Source organism: Myotis davidii, unplaced genomic scaffold (assembly GCF_000327345.1).
Source record: "Myotis davidii unplaced genomic scaffold, ASM32734v1 scaffold582, whole genome shotgun sequence".
NCBI classification, from domain to species: Eukaryota; Metazoa; Chordata; class Mammalia; order Chiroptera; family Vespertilionidae; genus Myotis; species Myotis davidii.
Window position 1 is genome coordinate 377,055 of NW_006294113.1, and position 23,489 is coordinate 400,543.

General features: G+C 38.2%; 1 protein-coding gene and 1 pseudogene across 5 annotated transcripts in view; one reads left to right on the forward strand and one right to left on the reverse strand.

Moving 5' to 3' along the window:
- Positions 1-23,489, forward strand: part of RAB3IP (RAB3A interacting protein) — a 57,724-nt gene that overhangs the window by 21,685 nt on the left and 12,550 nt on the right. For 3 of the 5 annotated variants that reach the window (XR_001514630.1, XM_015566834.1, XM_006768148.2), the window contains exons 4-6: positions 12,432-12,527; positions 18,631-18,708; positions 20,258-20,461. Coding sequence is in view for 4 of the 5 variants with exons in the window: in XM_015566834.1 (XP_015422320.1) it covers positions 12,432-12,527; positions 18,631-18,708; positions 20,258-20,461 (378 nt within the window). In the remaining variant the exon portion in view is untranslated. The remainder of the gene's footprint in view (positions 1-12,431; positions 12,528-18,630; positions 18,709-20,257; positions 20,462-23,489) is intronic. The other 2 variants (XM_015566835.1, XM_006768149.2) reach the window with 2 other exon arrangements.
- LOC102759393 lies at positions 18,715-20,247 on the reverse strand (annotated as a pseudogene).

Here is a 23,489-nt window from a genome sequence, read left to right on the forward strand (position 1 = left end):
CTGCGCCCTCTTGCAGTCTGGGAGCCCTTGGGGGATGTCTGACTGTTGGCTTAGGCCTGCTTTGGGAGCGGGCTGAAGCTGGCAGTTGGACATTCTTAGCACTGCCGTGGAGGCAGGAGAGGCTCCCACCACCGCCGCTGCACTCGCCAGCCATGAGCCCGGCTCAGGGCTTCTGGCTGAGCGACTCTCCTCCTGTGGGAGCACACTTACCACCAGGGGACAGCTCCTGTGTTGAGTGTTGTCCCCTGTTGGTCAATGGGCATCATAGCAACCAGTTCTGCCATTTGATCGATTTGCATATTAGCCTTTTAAAGGGTGTCCCAAAATTCACGCATAAAGTAATTTTGATAGAAAACACAGGTTTATAATTAAAAATTGTAAATTTTTCCTTGATTCATAAAGTATACATATAGGGTTATGTATGGAACAGCATACCGGGTAAATGGCTCCACAGCTTTGCTGGCACGTACGCACTCTTTTGTTATTGCCTGAGCAGCCGCATTTTCGAAGAAGAATGGTCCCATGATGCCTCCAGCCTAAAATCCCCACCAAACAGTGACACATTGTGGATGCATTTGTTTCTCAACAATCACTTGTGGATTTTCTGAACCCCAAATGCGACAATTTTGTCGATTAACCAAGCCATCAAGATGAAAATGAGCCTCATCAAAATTCAGCCACATTTATGCAAAACGGTCATGGAAAATTTCAACAAAAGAGTGCGTATGTGCCAGCAAAGCTGTGGTGGCCATTTACCCGATATGCTATTCCATACATAGCCCTATACTGTATACTTTATGAATCAATAAAAAATTTACAGTTTTTAATTATAAACTTGTGTTTTCTATCAAAATTACTTCTTGCATGAATTTAGGGACACCCTTTATTATATAGGATAAGCAATTTGAGTATGTTATATTTTGGTATAGTTTTCTTTAGGTTTCTTGTGCTTGGGACTTGTTGAACTTCTTGAACCCATAGGTTAAATTTTATAGAATTTGAGAAATTTTGGCCATTATTTCCTCAAAATCTCTTTCCTCTCCTTTGGGACTCCTTTTACATGAACATTGGATTGCTTAAAGTTGTCCCACACCTAACTGGTACTCTATTCATTAAAAAAAAAAAATTTTCCCCTCTGTTTCATTGTAAATAGTTCCTATTGCTATGTCTTCAATGTAACTATTTTCTTCTGCAATATCTACTCTACTCATCCTATATGATGTATTTTTTAAATCTCGGACATTGTAATTTTATTTCTGAAAGTTTGATTTGGGTCTTTCAAATATTTTATTTGCTCTATTTAACATGTTCAGTCTTTCCGAGTCTAGCTCCTTGAACATGTGATTCAGCTTAACAACTATTTTAATCCTTTAATAATCTGCAGGATTGCTGTTTTATTGCCTGATGTCCATTGCCTTAAAAATCATTGTTTCATATACGTTTTGTAGTATTTTTGTGTCAGGCGGGGTGATAAATATGATCCCCGTTACTCTACCTTGCTTGAGAGTGAAAGTTCTGTTCCTTTATTCTACTCAAACACAGAAACGTATACTTACACACGTGCTCCATTAATTTTGAGTTCGATGAGGACAAGGATTACATGTGTTTTTGCTCATAATTATATCTTGAGCACACAATGGGTTTTCAATACATTTTGTTGGTTAAATGAATATATATATGTGTATTCAGTTACATTGTTGTATGAATAGATGCCACATGCATAATACATTAGTTAGGAACATGCTAGCTGCTTATAAGCAACCCCTTAATTTCAGTGACTTAATCTAATAGAAGTTTATTTTTATTCTTTTAATACTCCAAAGCAGATGATCCTTGTTGATAGGCAGTTCTTTGTGAATGAAATAATTTACAGATGTGTGTTTCTTCTGTCTTGGATCTTTGTAGTCTTTTACAGTTTTATATTTATCTGTACTTAATTGGGTGAAGGGAAAAGAAAGCTTGGAGAAGGCACACCTGCTTCTAAAAAGCCTTGATTTAGAAGTGACAAATGTTGCTGTTACTCACATTCCTTTGGGGTGAACAGTTTTATGCTGATGCTTAGATATGTGGTGGGTGGGCCTGGACATGTAGTCCCTGGCTAGGTAACCCCTTCCCAGCAAGGAATCCATACTGTGCATAGAGGGAACACCCATACTGACTTTGGTGATCACTGACTTTCAAGTACAGGGTTGCCAGAGATGATGATGTAGTCCTTCACCTGTTTGGCCTTCCACAGAGCATTGCTGAAGAACAGTTTTTGTTGTAATTCTGAGGCAGAAGTTGGGCTTTAGTGTATCTTTATTAAAGTATAGCTTCTTGGATTCTGCTGAAAGAAAATTATTTCATTGAGGCCTTCACTGAACTCTCCTGTTTCTTTTTTTTTAAATATATATATTTTATTGATTTTTTACAGAGAGGAAAGGAGAGGGATAGTCAGAAACATCGATGAGAGAGAAACATCGATGAGAGAGAAACATCGATCAGCTGCCTCCTGCACACCTCCTACTGGGAATGTGCCCTCAACCAAGATACATGCCCTTGACTGGAATCAAACCTGGGACCTTTCAGCCACAGGCCGATGCTCTATCCACTGAGCCAAACCGGTTAGGGCTCCTGTTGATTCTTATATTTCCTAAAGTGTGAGACTTATTGGTATAAGGAATTACTTTCATCTTTTAGTTGTTCTTCCCTGAAAGAAATAACTTAAAAATAAAATCCAGTGGAATATCTTGCAGCCACAGAAAGTCACTCAAAAACACCTACCTGCTCTAGCTAGTTTGGCTCAGTGGTTAGAATGAAGGGGGTTGCGGGTTTGATTCTGGACAAGGGCATGTACCTCTGTTGCAGGCTTGGTCCCCAGCCTTGGACAGGGTGCATGTGGGAGGCAACCAACCGTCATGTCTCTCTCACTTTGATGCTTCTCTCTATGTCTCTCTCCCTCCCTTCCATTTTTTTTTCCTAAAAAAATCCATGGAAAAAATATCCTCATGTGAAGATTATAAAACAAACAAACCATACCTGCACCAAATCTATGTTCAGAATGACCCTTCTAACTGTGGCCAATGATGTTTATAAATATTTACTATTTTCTTTATAAAGAAACTAGAGGCCCAGTGTGCGATATCATGCAAGACCCAGACCCACTGCGCTGGAGGGACCCAGACTGACTCCCACCACGCCCTGCGGGAGGTGGGACCCAGCCTGACTCCCGCTGCGCTGGGCAGAACACCGACCCAGAGTCAAGTCCCCACCCACCTGTGCACGCCTCACGGTGCATGCAGCCCCTCCCACCTGCGTGTGCCTTGCTGGGCACACAGCCTCCTGGTGATCAGTCATTGGTTGTTCTGCTGTGATGGTGTCACGACCATGGGGTTTTTATGATAGAGATATTACTTGTGAAACCAGAGTACTCATGGCATTATATGACCCTTATAGAGGGTAAAAATAAAAAATTTTTAAACTTTGTCCTTAAGGTGTTTCTAGTTGGGGAGAAAACACATGTATACATGGTAATGTTTCCCTGATTTTGAGTTATACGTTTTTCTCCATTTTTAAGATCTCTGAGATCAGTATAAGTTTTAAAATTGCTCTCATCTGGACAATAATCATGACAGTCATCTTTGACTATATGTACATATACTTGGTCATGGCTGCTCATGTATGATTAATTGAATTGGATGATGTGTGTTGGGAGCTGCATTTCTTGGACTTAATTACTAGGTTAAATATCTTCAAAATGATCTCACTATGAATATGACATTGATACAGAAAGAAAGGTACAAAAGAAAAGAATGACCTACATAGCAATCTGTGTCTTCATCAGTTTAAAAGAGTTCTTCCTGTAGTGTAAAATGAAAATTCTAAGCAAAAAAGCATTGTATCATAGTTTCATTGATAGTATTTTTATTTCATTTCATCATTATTATTATTTTAATCCTCACCATTGCTTTTCAGAGAGAGAGAGAGGGAGGGAAAGGGGGAAAGAGAGACGAGAGACAGATAGAGACGGGGGGAGGGAGAGGGAGTGATCGATGTGAGAGAGACACATTGACTGGCTGTCTCCTGCATGCCCCTGACCAGGGGCAGGAAGCAACCTCGCAACCCAGGCACATGCCCTTGTATAGGAATCAAACTTGGACCCTCTGGTGCTTGAGCTGACACTCTAACCACTTAGCAACGCTGTCCAGAACCATTGACAGTATTTTTATTTCTTGATGTATAAAATGTTTATCTTAAAAATTATGTCTTAGTACACTTGATCAAGAGTCTTGACACTCTGTGTTATAAATATTTCTCAAATTTCTTTTCTCTGTTATTACCACTCTAAATCTATACTTCCTGCTTAAAATATTGCAGTGATCAACTGGTTTCAATTATTCCAGTCTTCTTCTTTTTTTAAATCTAGACACACTGTCCAAGTTATCATTTTGAATTGTGAATCTGATTTTTACCATTCTGTTTAAAATCTGTGTTGACTTACCATTGCCTGTGTGTGCCATGTCCCACGTGGCTCAGGGTTTGGGATCTGGAGAAGGGCCGCGTGGAAATGACAGAGACAAGAAATAATAATTTGGAAATAATGGGGGCCAGGCGAAGAGTCCAATGCAAGGGGAAGGACTTCACTGGTGCCCAGGCCTTGCCCACCTTTTATTCAGTTTTGGGTACACATATAGCCCTTAGGCAGGCAATTCCAGTATCAGACAATCTTAAAGGTCAATAAATATTAGTAAAGATTTACTCTGAGACTATTTGGTCAGGAAATTGCTTGAGCTACCATTGTCTTGACTAAACAATTAGTGCATAGCTCTGGCCCTTGCCAGGGCACAAGGTTCACTAGTGTTCTGGGCTCCTTGTTTACACTTCTCTGATGGTAAAGACAATGGGTGGCTTCCAACAATTGCCTTTGAGATCATTTCTCCTCGTCTTTCTAGTAAGTCTCAGTTTCTTTTTTTAAATATTTCACCTTTTTTAAAATGACTGAGTAGTGTTCCACCGTATATGGAACACGACTTTTTAAAAAAATATATTTTTATTGATTTCAGAGGGGGGGGGAGAGAGAGAGAGAGAGAGATAGAGGAGAATATGAACATCAGTGATGAGAGAAAATCTCTGATTGGCTGCCTCCTGCACGTCTCCCACGGGGGGACATTGATTGGCAGACTCCTGCATTTCCCACCCTGGAGATCGAGCCTGCAACCTGGGGGAATTGAACAATGAACTGGTTCATAGGTTGATGCTCAACCGTTGAGCCACGCTGGTCAGAAGTCTCAATTTCTAAGCCATGGCTATTCTGGACTGGCCATAAGCCTAACTTTCTGGCATTATCCTCTTGTGGCATCCACTCCTCCCCATCTTTAGCTACTATAAACCATACTGTTTTATTCCTTCCTTTACATTTGGCAAACTCCTTTTTCTAGTATGTACCTATTACTACTATAGCTCTTATTAAATTGCTTTGCGAATCTGTTTAAAGATTGGCTACCCTCAGTAGGCTATGACTTTGTGAAAACTATGGACTGGGTCTCACTTTTTTTCTGTGTCTCTAGCACCTAAATAAATGCCTGATGCTGACAGAAAAATTAGCATCCAATTAACAAAAAATTCATGTTTGTTGTTGAAATGAATTTTGAAAACGGTATTATAATAATGAAAAGTACAAATTAAGTTCTAAAAAAGATATTGACATGCAATACAAATTTGACTTCATTAGGTGGTTAAGTTAGACCTTGAAGCATAGAAAGAAGGTAGGCAGACATTTATAGGGAAAGGGTTAGCCCAGCTGGATGGGATCAGTTTGGGGAATGAAACAAGAATGAATCAACAAACAAGTGCTGGTGAGGATGTGGAGAAACTGGAACTCTAGTACACCGCTCGTGGGAATGCAGATTGGTGCAGCCACTATGGAAAATAGTATGAAATTTATTAAAAAATTAAAAATGGACTGCTGTTTGACCCAGCAATTCCACTTCTGAGAATTTATCCAGAGAAACCCTCCTATGTTCATAGCAGTACTATTTACAATAGCTAAGAACTGGAAACAGAACAAGTGCTCATCAGTAGATGAGTAGATAAAAAAGATGTGGTACATTTACACCGTGGAATACTATGCAGCTGTAAAAAAGAAGGATCTCTTACCCTTTGAGACAGCATGGATGGACATGGAGAATATCATGCTAAGTGAAATAAGCCAGTCAGAGAAAGACAAGTATCACATGATCTCACTTATATGTGGAGTCTAATGAACATCATAAACTGATGAACAGAATAGCTCCAGAGGCATGGATTCATGGAACAGACTGAGAGAGCTCAGAGGGAGGGGGTGTGGTGAGACATGAAGAGATTAACCAGAGAACTTATATGCATATATGCATAGCCCATGGACACACACATTTGTGTGGTGAAGGCCTGAAAAGGCAGGGGCTGCGGGTAGATGAGGGTGCAGGGGGAGCAAATGGGGGACATCTGTGATACTGTCAACAATAATAAAGAATGAATAGACCAATTTAGTTCTAGCTTTACTGTGTGGACCAAGGGAAATAACTCTGAAAAAGGAAATTGAGCACATGTAAGGGGTCTTTAGTATTAGGGTTTATGCCACTTTAGTAGACTAGGAATTGATTCAAGAATTTTGCTTTCATGAATGACATATGTATTGCTCTAATAGATTGAAAGCTTCTCAAGGGGTAGTATCTTGGTTTTGTATTCTGAAGGAGTACCATAGTGCCTACCTAGTAGGAAAAGTTGAATGAATTGACTTAGTTCTCATATATACTTACAAAATAGTAAAATGTTAGAGTTTAAAAGAACCTGATATTAAATTTATGCATTTACAGATTTATAAATTAACTCAGGGAAAATTGGCACCTTTATGATATTTTTCTTTTTAAGAATGTAGTATATCCTTCTTTCTGTTTGTTTAAGTCCACTTCTATATTTAGTAGTATTTATTTATTTGGGAGTATTTTAAAGCTTTCATTTTTCATTGTAGTCTTTAGCATTATTAAGTTTCCTTTGTCTCTAATGATTTTGACCTGTATTCTGCCTTTTCTATTATCAAGATTGACAGCCCTCTTATTTTTATTATATTTTTAGTATACTTTTTATATTCTTATATCTTTACTGTTTGAATCACTTAGTTTTATGTATGTCTCTTGTATAGAGAACAGAGAGATTTTTGCTTTTTTAGCTAATCCTGTATAAAAAAGGGGTAATATGCAAATCTACCAAATGGCGGAATGACCAGTCGCTGTGACGCACACTGACCACCAGGGGGCAGATGCTCAACGCAGGAGCTGCCCCCTGCTGGTCAGTGTGCTCCCATAGGGGGAGTACTGCTGAGCCACAAGCTGGGCTGACAGCTGGCGAGCGCAGCAGCGGTGGTGGGAGCCTCTCCTGTTTCCGCCACAGCTATAGATGTCCAACTGCGAGGAGTGGGCCTAAGCCGTCAGTCGGACATTCCCCAAGGGCTGCCGGACTGCTAACGCATGCAGGCTGGACTGAGGGACACCTCCCCCCGCCCCCCCGAGCCAAGTGCACGAATGTTGTGCACTGGGCCTCTAGTCTGAAAATAATTTTAATAGGTGAGTTATGCCCATTTGCATTTATTGGTAAACGTGCTATATTTGGGCATGTTTCTGTTACATAGCTTTCAAATGTCTTTTCACTATGTGCTCCATTTTTTTTGTGTGTGTGACCTCCTCCTCCTCTTTTCTTTTTTGGTATTTTAGAAGGTTTGATTTCCATTCTAGTTGTTACCTTTAATTGAAGATATAAATATCTCCTAGCCCTTCTTTAGCTACTGTCTTTGTTCCCTACCTTAAAAAATACTGAAATTATCTAGTTACTGTTTTTTTTCTTGTATAATTAAATTGTAGTTAAAATAATGTTAATCTCTATGGTGTTAAACATGTTTAGGTTTATACTAATTGATTTGTGAGCCTCAAAGTGATTTGCATCTCTTTACTCCCAGTTAATATTTAAGATGTTCTGAATTTAATCTTTCTCCTATTTTTTGTTTGTGTGTATTACTTTTACATTCCTGAAGCTTATAACATTTATATAATTGTTTTGTCAGCTTTATTCCCATTTTATTTATTGCTAATCCTCACCTGAGGATAGAGGTAGAGATATGGATTTGTTGCCTCCTGCACTCACCCCCACCATGTACATGCCCTTGACCAGGAATAGAACCTGCAGCCCTTCAGTGCATGGGCCAGTGCTTTCACCACTGGCTAGAGCTAGCCCCATTAAAAAACAAAACAAAAACAAAAAACAAACACTTTATTTTTTAGAGCAGTTTTAGGTTTACAGAAAAATTGAGAGGGAATTACAGAGTTCCGATAAAACCCTGTACCAACACACACACAACCTCCTCCATTATCCACATTCTGCACCAGTTTTTGGTGTTACAACTGATGAACCTACATTGACACATCATCATTTCCCAAAGTCCTGTATTTACATTAGGGTTTACTCTTGGTGGTGTACATCTGTGAATTTTAGCAAATGTACGTGACATGGAGCTACCATTCCAGTATCATCCAGAATAGTTTCACTGCCCTAAAAATCCTCTGTGCTCTACTTATCCCTCCTACCCTCTGAACCCTGCTAACCGTCAATCTTTTGACTGTCTCCATAGTTTTGCTTTTCCAGAATGTCATACAGTTGGAATCATTCAGTAAGTAGCCTTTTCAGATTGGGTTTTTAAATATGGTAACATCATTTATTTTCTTCCATGCCTTTTCATGGTTTGGTAGCTCATTTCCTTTTAGTCCTGAGTAATATTCCTTTATCTGGTTGTACCACCACAGTTTATTCATTTGCCTACTGAATTTTCTGTCCATTCACCTATATTTTGGTTGCTTCCCAGTTTTTGCAGTTATGAATATATAAACATTCAAGTGCAGATTTTTGTGTGGACATAAGTTTTCAGCTCCTTTGCTGGGTTGTATATTAAGATGTGTTTAGTTTTTGCCAGATTGCTTTCGGTCTGTCAATCAGCCAGTTACTCTCCCAGAGACAACCTGGTTAGGAAGTTCTTATGTATTTTCTTAAAGGCTTTCTGTATGCACGAAACTAAATATTACCTATTGAAATATGTAAAGGTATGTAAGCACTGTTCACATCTTGAATTTTTTACTTAAGCTATCTTGACTATTTTCTCTCAGCATTCACATTAACCATAACCCCAATCCTGAAATTGAACCCATTTCATTGTATGGATTATTGTAATTTATTTAACTACTTCCTTATTAATAGGTATCTAGGTTATTTCTAATATTTTCCCATACCAATCACTGTTGCAATAAATAGTCTTATAGTCTTATGTATATTTTTTAAAAAGAATATGTTTAATTTTATAAAAACTTGAATTGTCTTCCATAGTGGCTGTACCATTTTGCATTCCCACCAGCAATGAATGAGAGTCCCTGTTGCTCCCCATCCTTGCCAGCATTTAGCATTGTCTGTGTTCTGGTTTTTGGTGGTACTCATTTTAATTCTCATTTCCCTGATTTCATATGATTTGGAACATTTTTTTTTCCATATGTTTACTTGCCCTCTGTATGTCTTTTTTGGTGAGGTGTCTGTTCAGATCTTTTGCCATTTTGTAACCAGGTTGTTCATTTTCTTATTATTGAGTTTTAATAATTCTTTGTATATTTTGGACAAACATCTTTATCAGATATGTCTTTTGCAGATATTTTCTCGTGTTTTCATTCTCTTGATATCTGCATCTTTTAGTTTTAGTTCTATAATTAAATATATTTGCTGCTTATCTTCAGTCTTTAACATTAAATATTCTTCATTTTTTTCTTGATTATCTGAAACTCATTCTCCACTTGACCACTCAGGCATGCTCTGGGAGAGATATTCTCTAAAGTTTTACAGGTTTATAACTCTTTGTCTCTGACATTACACTTAAAGGACACTTTGGCTGGATTTAAAATCTTCATCTTGCCTGGTGGTGTGGCTCAGTGGATTGAGCATTATCCCATGCACCAGGAGGTCTCTGGTTCAATTCCCAGTCAGGGCACATGCCCCGGTTGCAGGGGGCATGCAGGAGGCAGCCAATCAATGTTTCACTCTCATCGATGTTTCTATCTCTCCTTCTCCCTTTCTCTCTCTCTAAAATCAATAAAAAAATAAAAAAAATCTTCATCTCACTTTTTTTTTAGTATCTTAAAAATGTTATTGCATTGTTTTCTAATATAAAGTGCTGTTGATGTTTAATACCAGCCTGATTTTCTTTCCCTTATAGGTGACTTGGCTTTGTGTTTAACTTTTTTATAATGAGAACTTAACAGGTTTTTGTCTGTTTTCCATGTTTCAGTGAATTGGATTTTTCTGGAATATGGGAAGGAGGTTCCTGTGAAGGAGTAGGATAAACCAGGATAACTTTCTTAGTTTTACGTTCAGGGCTTTCCCTTCTATTGTTATTGGTGTATCTGTGTAGCCACTTCTCTCAGAGGTAAGCCTTATTCAAGGTTTTCTCCTCTAGCCCAGTGTCTCTGTGAGCCTTGCAGCCTTAACATTACTTCATAAGATATATTTTCATAGTATTTTCTGTGGTCTGTTTCCTTTGGAACGTTGCCCTGACCTTCCTCCTTTAATATCTGAACTTCTTTCTATCTCCATTGTTCCTGCCCTGCAGTTTGGTTTCAGATAACATGAGTTTTCCCCTTAGCGTGGCGCTGTGTCCTGGAAGGGTTTCTCTGCTGGATGCTTTGAGAGAGCTGAGAGTGTAGAGCTTCACAGTAGGACCATTTGCTGCCTCAGGACAGGTTTTTGCACTCACCTGCAATATGGAGCCTGAGAAAACCTTTCCCTTTTCCCCATTTGTTCTCAGTCTATTCTTCCAGTTTCCACCAATGGTAGAATCCTCTGCTTTAGGGGTATTTACAATGATTTTTTTGGGTTCTGGGATTTTGCAGGGTACCTCTGCAGTCCCATTTTCTTCCTGTTGCTTCCTTTCACAGAGTTGCTGATCCTGCAGTGTTGGCAGTGCAGCCACATTCCCTCATAGTCTAAGCTTTGAGGGGATTCTCTTTTACCTACTTTTATTGAAGACTAGAGGCCCAATGCACGAAGATTCATGCAAGTGTGGGCCTTCCTTCTCCTGGCTGCTGGCACTGCCTTCGCTCTTGCCGGAGCCACCTTTCTGCCTTGCCACGCTGCCCAGAGGCCTGGAGCAGCTGGGGCAGTGCAGAACGCCTGCATCATCGGTGATGATACAAGTGTCCTGCCCTGCCCCTGCCCCTGGCCACTCAGTGCCTGCAGCACGCGTGTGCTGCCCACAGGCCCACCAGCTTTGTTGGGTTAATTTGCATACTCCTGATTGGCTGTGGGGCGTTGCAAAGGCACAGTCAATTTACATATGTCTAGTATTAGTGTAGATGTAGTTACTGGGTTTTTCTGATATCCTATTTGGTATATTTAGCTTTCAGGAATTGTCCTTGGGAAATTCAAAAACTTTGCTGCCACCACAATAATTACACAACTAAGCCATTATTTATTAGTTCAATTGTGACCAATATATAAGGAGCTTGGATTTTTTTTTAATATCTAAATTTGAATGATTAATTTAGGGCAACATAAAATTGCATATTAGTAACATCTTAAAATTTTTTACATTTACATCATTTTTTATTTTTGAGTTATAGTTGATATATACAATATTATATTAGTTTTACATGTAGACCCCAGTGATTAGACCAGTGGTTGCCACTGGTGGTCCGTGAGGTCTCAAAGCTTGGCGACCGCTGGATTAGACATTCTATAACTTACTAAATGAACATCCCGTTAAGTCTCGTACCTATTTGACAATCATACTGTAACATCTTAATATAGAAATTTTCTAACATTTTTTGTGACCTATTGGGAGTTATGTATAAATGTAAGATGTGATTTTTGTTATTAACATTCTTCTGAATTTTAAATATGCATCATTTGTCTCTTATTGTAGTGTTAAATGGCATAGTCTCCTGATGGAAACTTTACACTAATTGTGGTATATTACATAAAATTATATATAAACAATTTTTAAAGCAAAAATGGGTATAAAAACCTGTTGAACTTTTATTGAATATGCATAGCTGAAGAAATTGCTTGCTTGATGGCAATAAATATGTTCAGAGAAAAGTTAAAGGAAAAAAGAATGAAATCATTTAATTGTTTATTTTCACACATAATATATAATATTTAATCTTTGGATGTTTATGAAACATGAAAATTTAATATGTGAGAATTATTTGTAATTTTAGATTTGCCTCATTGTCTTCCACATAGCAAGTGCTAAATAAACATTTTTAGTGTGAATATTGTAGGAGGGGACAGTATTAATACTTTGTAATCTTATTAGTAAAGATTATATAGTCTGCTGAATCTGACTTAAAACTATGGAAACCCAAAATAAAATGATCAATTTCTCACAGGAACTGAAGTTAAAAGATGAAGAGTGTGAGAGGCTTTCTAAAGTACGTGATCAACTTGGACAGGAATTGGAGGAACTCACAGCTAGTCTGTTTGAGGTTGGTCTATTTACGTCTTGGCCAAAAGCAAAGTCGTGATTATTATATATTGATAGAGTTGTTTTTTGAGGGAATCTTGAGGAAAAATATGCATAACTTCATACATATTTATAAGTCTTCTAAGAAAAAATAAAATTTTTAACAAATATAGAGACTGCAACTTAAAATGCTGTGAAATGAAAAAACACTATGGGTTACCAGTATGAGGTTGTTTAAATATGTGGAAAGAAAGGAGGTAAATTTAATTTTGGTTTTCACCAAATACTTAGGGACTGCTTTAGAGTAACTTTGTATGACTCTACAACAAAGATGGCAAACCTTTGATATATATCTGATACTGGATGATTTGCGGAATGTTAGGAGGTACATATACTTCTAATATATATATATATATATATATTTTTGATTTTTTACAGAGAGGACTTCTTAGAAGGTACACCTTTTTATCTCTAGCCTCCCACTTGGGACCAAAATTTTTACCCAACTCAGTGTTTCTCAATAGGGCTGCCACTGATATTGTAGGACATTTAGCATCCTTGGTATATTATTCAGGATTCTCCAATAAACAGAACTAATAGCATGTGTGTATATACATAGATACATATGCACATATACAGAAAGAGGCTTATATAAGGAATTGGCTCATGTGATTATGGAGGCTGGTAACTCCCAAGTTATGCAGGGTGATTTGGCAGACTGGAGACCTAGAATAGCTGATGGTGTAGTTCCAATCCAAGTCCAAAGGCTCAAGACCCAGAAAGAGCTGATGTTTCAATTCAAGTCTGAAGGCAAGAAGATCTCTCTTATTCTCTGGGGATCAGCCTTTGTTCTATTCAGGTCTTCTACTGATTGGATGAGGCCCACCCACATTATGGAGGGCAGTCTGCTTTGCTCAGTCTATTGATTTTAATGTTCATCTCATCCAGAAATACCCAGAATAATGCTTGACCAAATATCTGGGCACACCCTGTGGCCCAGTCAAGTTGACATACAAAATTAACCATCATACTTGGCTTTGCCCCCAAATGCTAGAAATACTCCCTGATCATTTTGACAACTTATAAATATCCATGAGGGGTGAGTAGAGGATAGTACTTCCTTGCTGTTAAAAATTACTTCCATGGAGTGCCTCCTTTAGGTTAGCCTCCGTTCCTTATCAAAAACATTGATGTGTTACGAGAATACCTAATGTTATCACTTATCGATATTTTTTTCTCAAAAGTTCTTAAAACTTTTACAAGATTTTAGTGGGAAAATTTCTTCACCCTTTATTTGTATTTATGCAGCATCTGTTTCATTGTTGGATATGCATGTTTGCTCACATAGTTGCAACACTAATACATTTTATAGGTTTTTTCCCCAAATAAAACTCTTTTCATGCTACTGTATACTCAGAGTAATGAAAGAATAATCTATCAAATATGTATTCCACAGTTTCTGTCATTATAAGTAGCATTGCAGTGGGTATCTTCAGACATGTGAGCTTTCCATGCGCCCTCTGTTCCACACTTGTTTGCCCTCTTCTTTGTCTTTGTCTTTTTTGGAGTCGTTTTCTTTCATGAACATTTAAAAACTAATTTATTTTGTTCAGTTAACTAGTCATTGGAGATGAGAGGAAGAGAAATTTAAGGTGGAGGAGAGTGGAAAGTTAAAGATCTGAAATAGGAGCTGTGTGACCTGTTACATTTTATATGTACAAGGGGTATACAGAAACATAAGACTTTTTCTTCCAATATTGTCTGGCAAAAGAAAATTTTGTAATGATATGGATACTAGAGAAGAAAGCAAGTACACACTTATATTAATTTTGATTTCTTACCTGCCTGCCCTCATTTTAGCCATACTTAGCTCCACCTTCTGTACTTACATATATATTCTGTTAGATGAAATAGAAGGAAACTAATGGAAAGAAACTTTTTCCTCTCTGTAATGCAGCGGTTCTCAACCTGTGGGTCGTCCCCTTTGGTAGTCGAACGACTCTTTCACAGGGGTCGCCTAAAACCATCCTGCATATCAGATATTTACATTATGATTCATAACAGTAGCAACATTACAGTTATGAAGTAGCAGCGAAAATAATTTTATGGTTGGGGGTCACCACAACATGAGGAACTGTATTTAAAGGGCCAGAAGGTTGAGAACTACTGCTGTAATGGGATGTGAAATACCAGAAATGCAGTTTGTGCTATTAATGAAAAAGTATATCTAAAAAACATAGTTTTGGGGTCCCTAACCTGTCCCTACTCTTACAATGGCTAATAGCACTGACACTGTAAACTTTCTGGGAAAGAAATTACAGTGATTAAACATGATTTTGGTAATGAAGAAAGTTGTATTTAAACGAGTTATTTATGAATTTTGAAAAACAGTGCTAAAAGTTTTTCTCTGGTCTTAATTGTGGCTTTGTGATCTCAATGTACCACTGTCTTATGAAAAGAGTATTTGCTTGCATTTTATGATATGTATATACATGTTTACCAGGTAAATTCAAATTAGCAGTTTATTAATGTATTATGAACAAATAATCTAATTATACTTTGTATCAAAGTTGAGTCTTAAAAGTATCAAATCGAAAAACTTTAAAGTTACACACACGCACACACACACACATATATATTTTCTTTTTTTCTTCTGGTATCTCAGATTTAGAGATAAAGTGAACTCCATTGAAAGAATGCTTTATAAAGTTGTCTACATTTAACATAGGTAATCTTAAGATTTTAAAAATATTTTGTCAGCCAATTTTAGTAAATTTTTGTGCTGTATCTGGTTTTCTCTCCATAATGCTAGGCATAGAGTTCAAATTATTATTTAAATCTATGAAGAAAATGAGGCATAGATAAGGAGCAGTGCTTGGACCTCGACTCTTGCCTTGAGTACTATGAAAATCATAAGTGGCAATTCCTTTGTCTCAAGCCACAGAAAAGGAGTCGTCACTGAGACCCCTCTTCATCCTACGCTGAAACTGTACAAAAGGTCCTGTGACAGTCCCTGGAGAACATAAAAAATCTGTCTGCCTTTCTATTTTGAATCTGCTGTCACGTCTTCCAGCCACCATCATTTCTTACCTAGATCAGTATATGCCAAACTTATTGTTCATGTACCTGATCTGTAAAAAAAATTGAGCATGTACCTTAATTATGATGAAGATACCTGATATTTACTGAGTGTTCCCTGTGTGCTAGGCATGGTTCTCAGAGCATATGTACTTCCTCATAAGATATGCGTACACTAAGTCATAATGTGTCGCATTAATTTTGAAAAGAGTCAGAATAAAAACGCATAAAATTTTTTGTAATAGTACAATATACTTTCTTCTCACTAAAACATACTGTGTATATGTGTGCATTTGCTTACAGGGTTGAGCAAAAGCAGATTTACTGTTTGTATGGGAAACAATGTAATCTATACTAATCAAAGGCTAATATGCTAATTAGACCCGACATCTTCCAGACTTCCTTTCAGACAAAGCCATGGTGGCGGGGCAGAGGCAGTTAGGGGGATCAGACCAGCAGGGGAGGGCAGTTAGGGGTATCAGGCTGGCAAGGGAGCAGTTAGGGGGTGATCAGGCAGGCAGGCAGGCAAGCGGTTAGGAGCCAGTGGTCCTGGATTGTGAGAGGGATGTCCGACTGCTGGTTTAGGCCCAATCCTGCAGTTGGACATCCCCCGAGGGGTCCCGGATTGGAGAGGGTGCAGGCTGGGCTGAGAGACCACCCCCTACCCCCATGCACAAATTTTGTGCATTGGGCCTCAAGTAATTAATAAATAATAATACAAGAGTAAACTGTCTTGCATGCTACAACTGTAAACCTACTTTTGCTCACCCCTGTATTTAGTGAGAAGAGTGGGATTGAATATGTTACCTTGTTTTTGAAAATCTCGTATTAACAATTTGTTATCCAGATCAAGGTCTGGTCTAAATGTTGTGTTTTTTTGTTTTGTTTTGAAAACAATTATATTTAATGTTGCTGATAACTAACAAACATATTGATCCAAATGGAAGAAGTATATCTTTCCCTGTTTTAAAAAATTATACTGAAGTTTCATTTCCATTGTCAGTTATATGAAGGTTTTTTCAGAAAATTCTCTACTGAATTTCTGTCTTCTCTAATACCAACAAATTGTTTTTGCAAACTAATCAGAAGATTAGGAATAATTCGTACTTTGGGGAGAATTAGGTTAAAAATTCTCTTTTCAAAGTGTGTAAGTATAAAGATTTAAATGTTTACATAGACTAGAGGTCTGCAAACTACTTCCTGTAGGGTAAAACTAGTCTATGTCTACTTTTGTACAACCTTGAGGTAAGATTGGTTTTTACATTTTTAAATGGTTGCAGGGGATCAAAAGAAGAATATTTTGTGACTTATGAAAACTATATGAAATTCAAATTTTAGTGCCCATAAATTTTTATTGAAATGGCCACACTCATTTGTTCTGTATTTATTGTCTGTGGTTGCTTTCACACTGCAACAGCAGAATTGAGTAGTTGCAACAGCCTGTATGGCTCACAAAGCCAAAACTATTTACTATTTGGCTCTTACAGAACAAGTTTGCTGACTCCTGGTATAGATGATTCCTCTGTCATTTTCAGCTACAGAGTGATAAAGTGATAGGAAAAATTTCAAACTTTTGAAATTTATTTATTTTTAAAATTCTCACCCGAGGGTATTTTTCCATTGATTTTTAGAGAGAGTGGAAGGGAGGAGGGGAGAGAGAGAGAGAGACATTGATTGGTTGCCTCCCGTATTCACCCCTACTGGGATCGGGGATGGAGTCTGCAATTGAAGTATGTACCCTTGACTGGAATCAAACCCCGGACCCCTCAGTCCATCCGTTGGCCAATACCCTACCAAATGAGCCAAACAAACCAGGGGTCAAACTTTTTATACCTACCTTTTGATGTCTTTTGTCAGCGTGTAAAATCCTATATGGTACTTTTTTAGAGTCTGCTTTCCCTCATTCTAGCTCTCTTTTCTTTCCTTCTGCGACTTCAATTACGTGTGTGCTATATCTTTTCACTGTGTCCTTTATATCTCAAGGGAAAAAGTCACCCCTAATTCCAGCTCTCTTTTCTGGGTTTACATCTTCTGTTGGATCTTGATCCCCCAGTCCTTCACTATTTTATTTGCTCTCTAATGTCTTCAAACACATTTAAAAAACTGTCCAGCTCTTTTAATTGTTCATCCCAGGGGACTGTCTAGAGCACCCTATATACTGTTTCACTCCATCATTAATTCTTCGTAGGGATTATTCCATACAGCAGAATAATCTTTTAAAAATACAATTTCCGTCATATCCCTCTCTTAGAAAACTATAAAAGTTCATACCTCACTTAAAGTATATTCATTCTTGCTCAGATATTTTAATTATTAGAATATAATCAGGATGTAAGGTCCTTAAGAGCAGGGAGCTTGACTTTTCCTAGTATATTATGAACACCACGAGCGCAACCTCATGCAGAGGTGGTGTGAATAAATGATGAATAAATATTATATGAATAAAAGATAATTAAATACCTGGAGTTTCATATTTGTGGCACTATAAAATTAAGACCCCATTACATATTAAACTGATTTATCCCTTTAGATTTCTCTGTACAAAGTCATTACTTCATATCATTTGTGGATTTCTTTAATTGAAATCTCTAAGGCTTCTCAGCTTAATTTCTGTAAACTGCAACACTATTGATATTTTAATATTTTTACTTGTCCCTTCTGTATGTCTTTGCTGTAACTAATACACACACACACACACACACACACATATATAGATCAAGTTTTAAAAATCTAACTTCAGAGGACATGGGTTTAACATATGGGTCATATATTTTCATCACCACATTCACAGTCCTTTATTCAACCATGGATCAGAGGGAGTGACCTCAGCTTGACTGCATCAATGGTAATAGGTACCAAAAAATGTCCCTCTTCCTAATTTCTAATAGTTTGTCTATCTGCTGACAACTGTTATTTCAGTAGTTGACATTGAGTACTTATTTTCAGGCTAAATTTTGGTAGTATATCTTTGCTTCAATCACTTATTAAGAGATTTTTAAAAATAAATGCTACTTAGTTTCCAAAATTTGAGATGTTAACTTTTTCAGGAAGCTCATAAGATGGTGAGAGAAGCAAATGTCAAGCAGGCAACAGCAGAAAAACAGCTAAAAGAAGCACAAGGAAAAGTAAGTTTTTACTGCTTGGAGTAGTATAAAATGTAAAGAAATTAGTGATTACTATTTTTTATTTTAACCACAGCACTGTTTTTTTTAGGGATTTCATTAAGGTTAAATCTCTGGGAATGAAGGGGTCAATTAGAGGGTACAAAACCCATGAATTTCCCCAGATTTCATAGTGAACCACCTGCTTAGGCTCTTGGTGGGATCACCACCTCATTCCCGGTACAGATTATTATAAGAATACTGCTTAGGCCAGTGATGGCGAACCTTTTGAGCTCGGCGTGTCAGCATTTTGAAAAACCCTAACTTAACTCTGGTGCCGTGTCACATATAGAAATTTTTTGATATTTGCAACCATAGTAAAACAAAGACATATTTTTGATATTTATTTTATATATTTAAATGCCATTTAACAAAGAAAAATCAACCAAAAAAATGAGTTCGCGTGTCACAGGTTCGCCATCACTGGCTTAGGCCCACAAGCTGGTAGGAGGAGTAAGTCTCTCCCACCCAAGACATGAATAGCATGAAGGCCATGAAGCTGAAGAGGTGCTTACACATGAGATTTCAAGAAACAGGCCTGGGGGCCATGTCCGTATGGTTCTTGATCCACACATCTCGGTCCCAGTGAATCGTCTCACCCCAGTTCAGTCTCAGGTCTGGGTGGTCTAGTCACACCAAGATCCCTCTTGTGCTGTGTGCGGTCACAGAGCTTTGGGTAGACACCAGAACCCATGCCATCATCCGGGTACTGCTCATAGTCTTCCACCCGCATATTATACTTCTTGGCAGCGGCAGACCATTCTTTGGGGGTCTAGGGATAGGGCCCCAGGTCAGGTCCTGGTTAAGGTGGGAGGCTATCTGTGCTCTCAGCAGCACCAGGTTCTGGTTGCCCTTTGCAGCCTTCGCACTCTTAAGACCCCTGCCCTGGCTGCCACCATCTGGAACTTCTTCCCGTCCCTAGTGAGGACTGTCTTACAGATACCTTACCAGTTACTGGGTTTTGTTCTGATTGTAAAGTAGTGCTTATTTTAGAAGATGTGGGAAACTATAGGACACTGTAAAGGAGAAAATAGCTACTATGTAGATTAATAATGAACATTTGGTGCCCATTCATAAGTAGAACCAAATGATTCAAAGGCTTGTGAATCACAAGTATTATCAAAAGGATCATATGGTCACGTTTTAAAGTTAATATTTGTTTTCTTAATTCACTGAATAAAGCCACTGAAAAGTTATTAGAGTTTATGTTTTAGGAATGAACTACAACTAATCATAAGCTATTATATTTTGAAGATTTTGAAAATTCATATAAATGTTAGACATTTTGATAATTTTTAAAGATCACTTGACATTGTGAATAGCAGCTGAATACAAACCATGTGGAAACATAAAATAACTTAGCTTTCCTTTCCTTTTATTAATCCCCAGGAAATACAGGTGAAACTTATATTTCATCTTTGAAAGGAAAGTGTTTTGACAAAATTGCTAACCTTTAGCTGTCTCTGTCATTAACCGTATTTAGTATATGAAATTATGTTGATTTCTTTTCAAGATTGATGTACTTCAAGCTGAAGTAGCTGCATTGAAGACACTTGTATTGTCCAGTTCTCCAACATCGCCAACACAGGAGCCTCTGCCAGGTGGAAAAACACCTTTTAAAAAGGGGCATACAAGAAATAAAAGTACAAGCAGTGCTATGAGTGGCAGTCACCAGGACTTCAATGTGATACAGCCATTTGTAAAAGACTGCAAAGAGGTAACTCGTCAAGGACTGTTCCCTCTGACTCTATTGATACTTATTTATTCTCATCACTGAGGTATCAGTTATGATTTTTGCCAGCAACATTTTCTAGCAGTATTAAGATGGGGGAGGCTTAATCTAGAGCTGGCTGCTTTCAGGGATTCTTCAATTCCATTCTCTACCTGGCTGACCTTGGAGTACCTCCTGGAAACTTGGTAAGTGTCTTAATCTCGATATTTCATTTAAGGAGCAAATTGTCATGTTTTGCATAAAGGAGAGTGGGTAGCTTTTGTGATCTGGCTAGTTAAAAGTTATTGCTAGGGCACTTTAACAAAATGAGGAATGCAAGACGTGTGAAAATAAGGTGATTTCTTAAAGAATAGTGTGTTGCTTTTAAATTCTGGAAGAAGTAAAGTCCTAGAGTTAATTTAGATAATTAAGCAACAAAAAATAGAACTAATGGAAACCTTATCATTTTAAAAAATGTAAAGATAACTGAGATAATGTGGAATTATTTTTGAACTGTTTTGAGTAAAAATTATATAATTGTAAAATATTTTTACTTAATCCTTGCATGTGATGAGAATGCATTTCCAAGGGGATTGATCAATAATTTATGAAGCAGCCCTTCCATTTTTTAAAAAAAATATTTCTCATTGTTAATAGAATTACAGATATCTCCTATTTCTCCCCATTTACCTCCCTCTTCCCAGCCCCCACCCCCCCACCCAGTAATGCTATGCTTCATTACTCCATTGCCTGTGTCTATGGGCTATACATATCTATATATACACTAGAGGCCCAGTGCACAAAAATTTGTGCACTTGGGCGTAGGGGATCCCTCAGGCCAGCCTGTGCCCTCTCGCAGCCTGGGACCCACCCCAAATGGAGGCCAGGCGGGCTGGCTGATCGCTGCTGCACCCAGCTGCCCCGGGTCGGGTCGCACATGGACGCCCGCTGCCCCGGGTCGCAGATAGCAGGCCCAGATGGCGGCAGGGCAGGCGGAATGGGGCTGTCCCGCCCTGCCTGCAGTATGCAAATTAGCTGCCATCTTTGTTGGTGGTTAATTTGCATATCACGCTGATTAGCCAATGGGTGGCATAGTGAAGGTATGGTCAGTTACCATGTTTGCCTATTATTAGATAGGATAAGCCTAAAGGACCTTTACGACCAGTCGACCTGTTGCTATGATCGCACTGACCACCAGGGGCAGAAGCTTAACACAGGAGCTGCCCCCCTGGTGCTCAGCGCGCTTCCACAGCCAACCTCCCACGGCCGGCCAACCTCCTACAGTCCCTCCCCCTGGCCAGCTGGCCCCGATCAGCCCCAACTGGGGCTGGCTGGCCAACCTCTCATGGTTCCTCCCCCTGGCTGGCCTGCGGGCCCCGATTGGTCTCCTATAGGTCCCAATCACTGGCCAGGCCGAGGGACCCTACCTGTGCATGAATTCGTGCACCAGGCCTCTAGTAAGTATATAAGTTTTTTGGCTTACCTCTTCTTATCCCCCCATCATTTTTTTTTAAGCTGTATTTAACATTGGTGAATTCAAGTCCATTAATTTTTAAGAAGATATGTGTGCTCATTCAGTTAAATTTTTACATGGAGGCCAAGACTTTATTAAACTGAATAACCAAGCTTGTTACATATTTTAATTGAATTATATTTTTTTTAGTTATCAAAAGATGCTATGAGAGAGAAGTTCAGTACTTGTCAAATCTGAATGTAACACAATATAAAATTCACATTGGTTTCTGTTAAACATTTAAGAAACTTTTGTTAGTCATGACTTTAATTTCTTTTAATTTAAATAGCTTTTTTAATTGCTTGGTACAACTTGTATTTTGGCTAAAGTTTCTGAGTATTTGTAATTTCAACCTTTTTCCTGTTATTTACACTGACAAAATTGAAATGTTTTGTCATGAAATATTTTAAAGTCTTGTTTTTAGTTTATGAAATTCCTTAAAATATGGATAGGCAGTTTATAACTTTAAAATAATAACTTTTTGCTTTCCAGCTGTATCTTGTATCCTAATGTTTTGTGGAAAACATATCCAAACATTATAATACAAAGTTTTATTCGACAAAGGAAACATGTACATTTGACCTGTGTACATCTTAATAAAAGATATAGCAACCCAAAAGAAAGTGAAACATATGTTTCTGTAGAAAATGTGGTGAGAGCATTCAGTCATGACAATCACAACATTTAAATCATGGGTGAGTGAGGCGCACCCACGTGCACTACGCAAGGCTTTGGGAGCGGTCACTTAGATGTGAACTTGAACTTTTACCAGTGCTTTGCTGTGTAATCTTATGCAACTTTATCTCTCTAAGCCCCAGTTCCTTTTCTATAAAACAGAGATCATAATATCTATCTCATGTAGCTGTGAGTATTAAATGTTTATGAAGTGCTTACCATAGTTCCTGGCAGTGAGTCCATTTTTAATAAATAGTTTAAGCTATTGCCTTTAAACTAGAATCTTTCCTTAGAGCACCACTTATCTGCTCTGGCATTTATATTCCTTAAAGCAGCGGTTGCCAACTTGTGGTCCGCAGACCACTGGTGGTCCGTGAGGTCTGAGAGGTTGGCGACCGCTGCCTTAAAGTGTAAATTTGACAAAGAAAATTAATTTGAAAATGTAAGTATTACTTATCTGCTAATATTTTTATCCTTTTGCTTTTAGCTTTGATTCAAGGAATTTATGGATTGGGTTGAAAAATGTCACAGATTGCCATTATCCACCATAAAAGAAAGTCTGTAGGATAGGTTGGATACGCTCAGCCTTTCGTTACTTTCCTGTAGACTGACACCTGCACCTCTGACTCAGCTATCCTAGAGGTCAGAGGTGTGTCAGTGCCTCACTTACAGTGTCCAATGCTTCTGGACAAGGGCACCTCAGACTTGCAGGAGGCTGAGGGACATGACTCTGTTTGGGTGGCTGAGGGTAGGTACAGCTTTGTGTGTTCACAGGTGGTATTAAGCTGGATTAGGAAATCTGTAGTGAAAAAATACTTGGGGAAAATTAGTTAAAAGGGAGGAGGG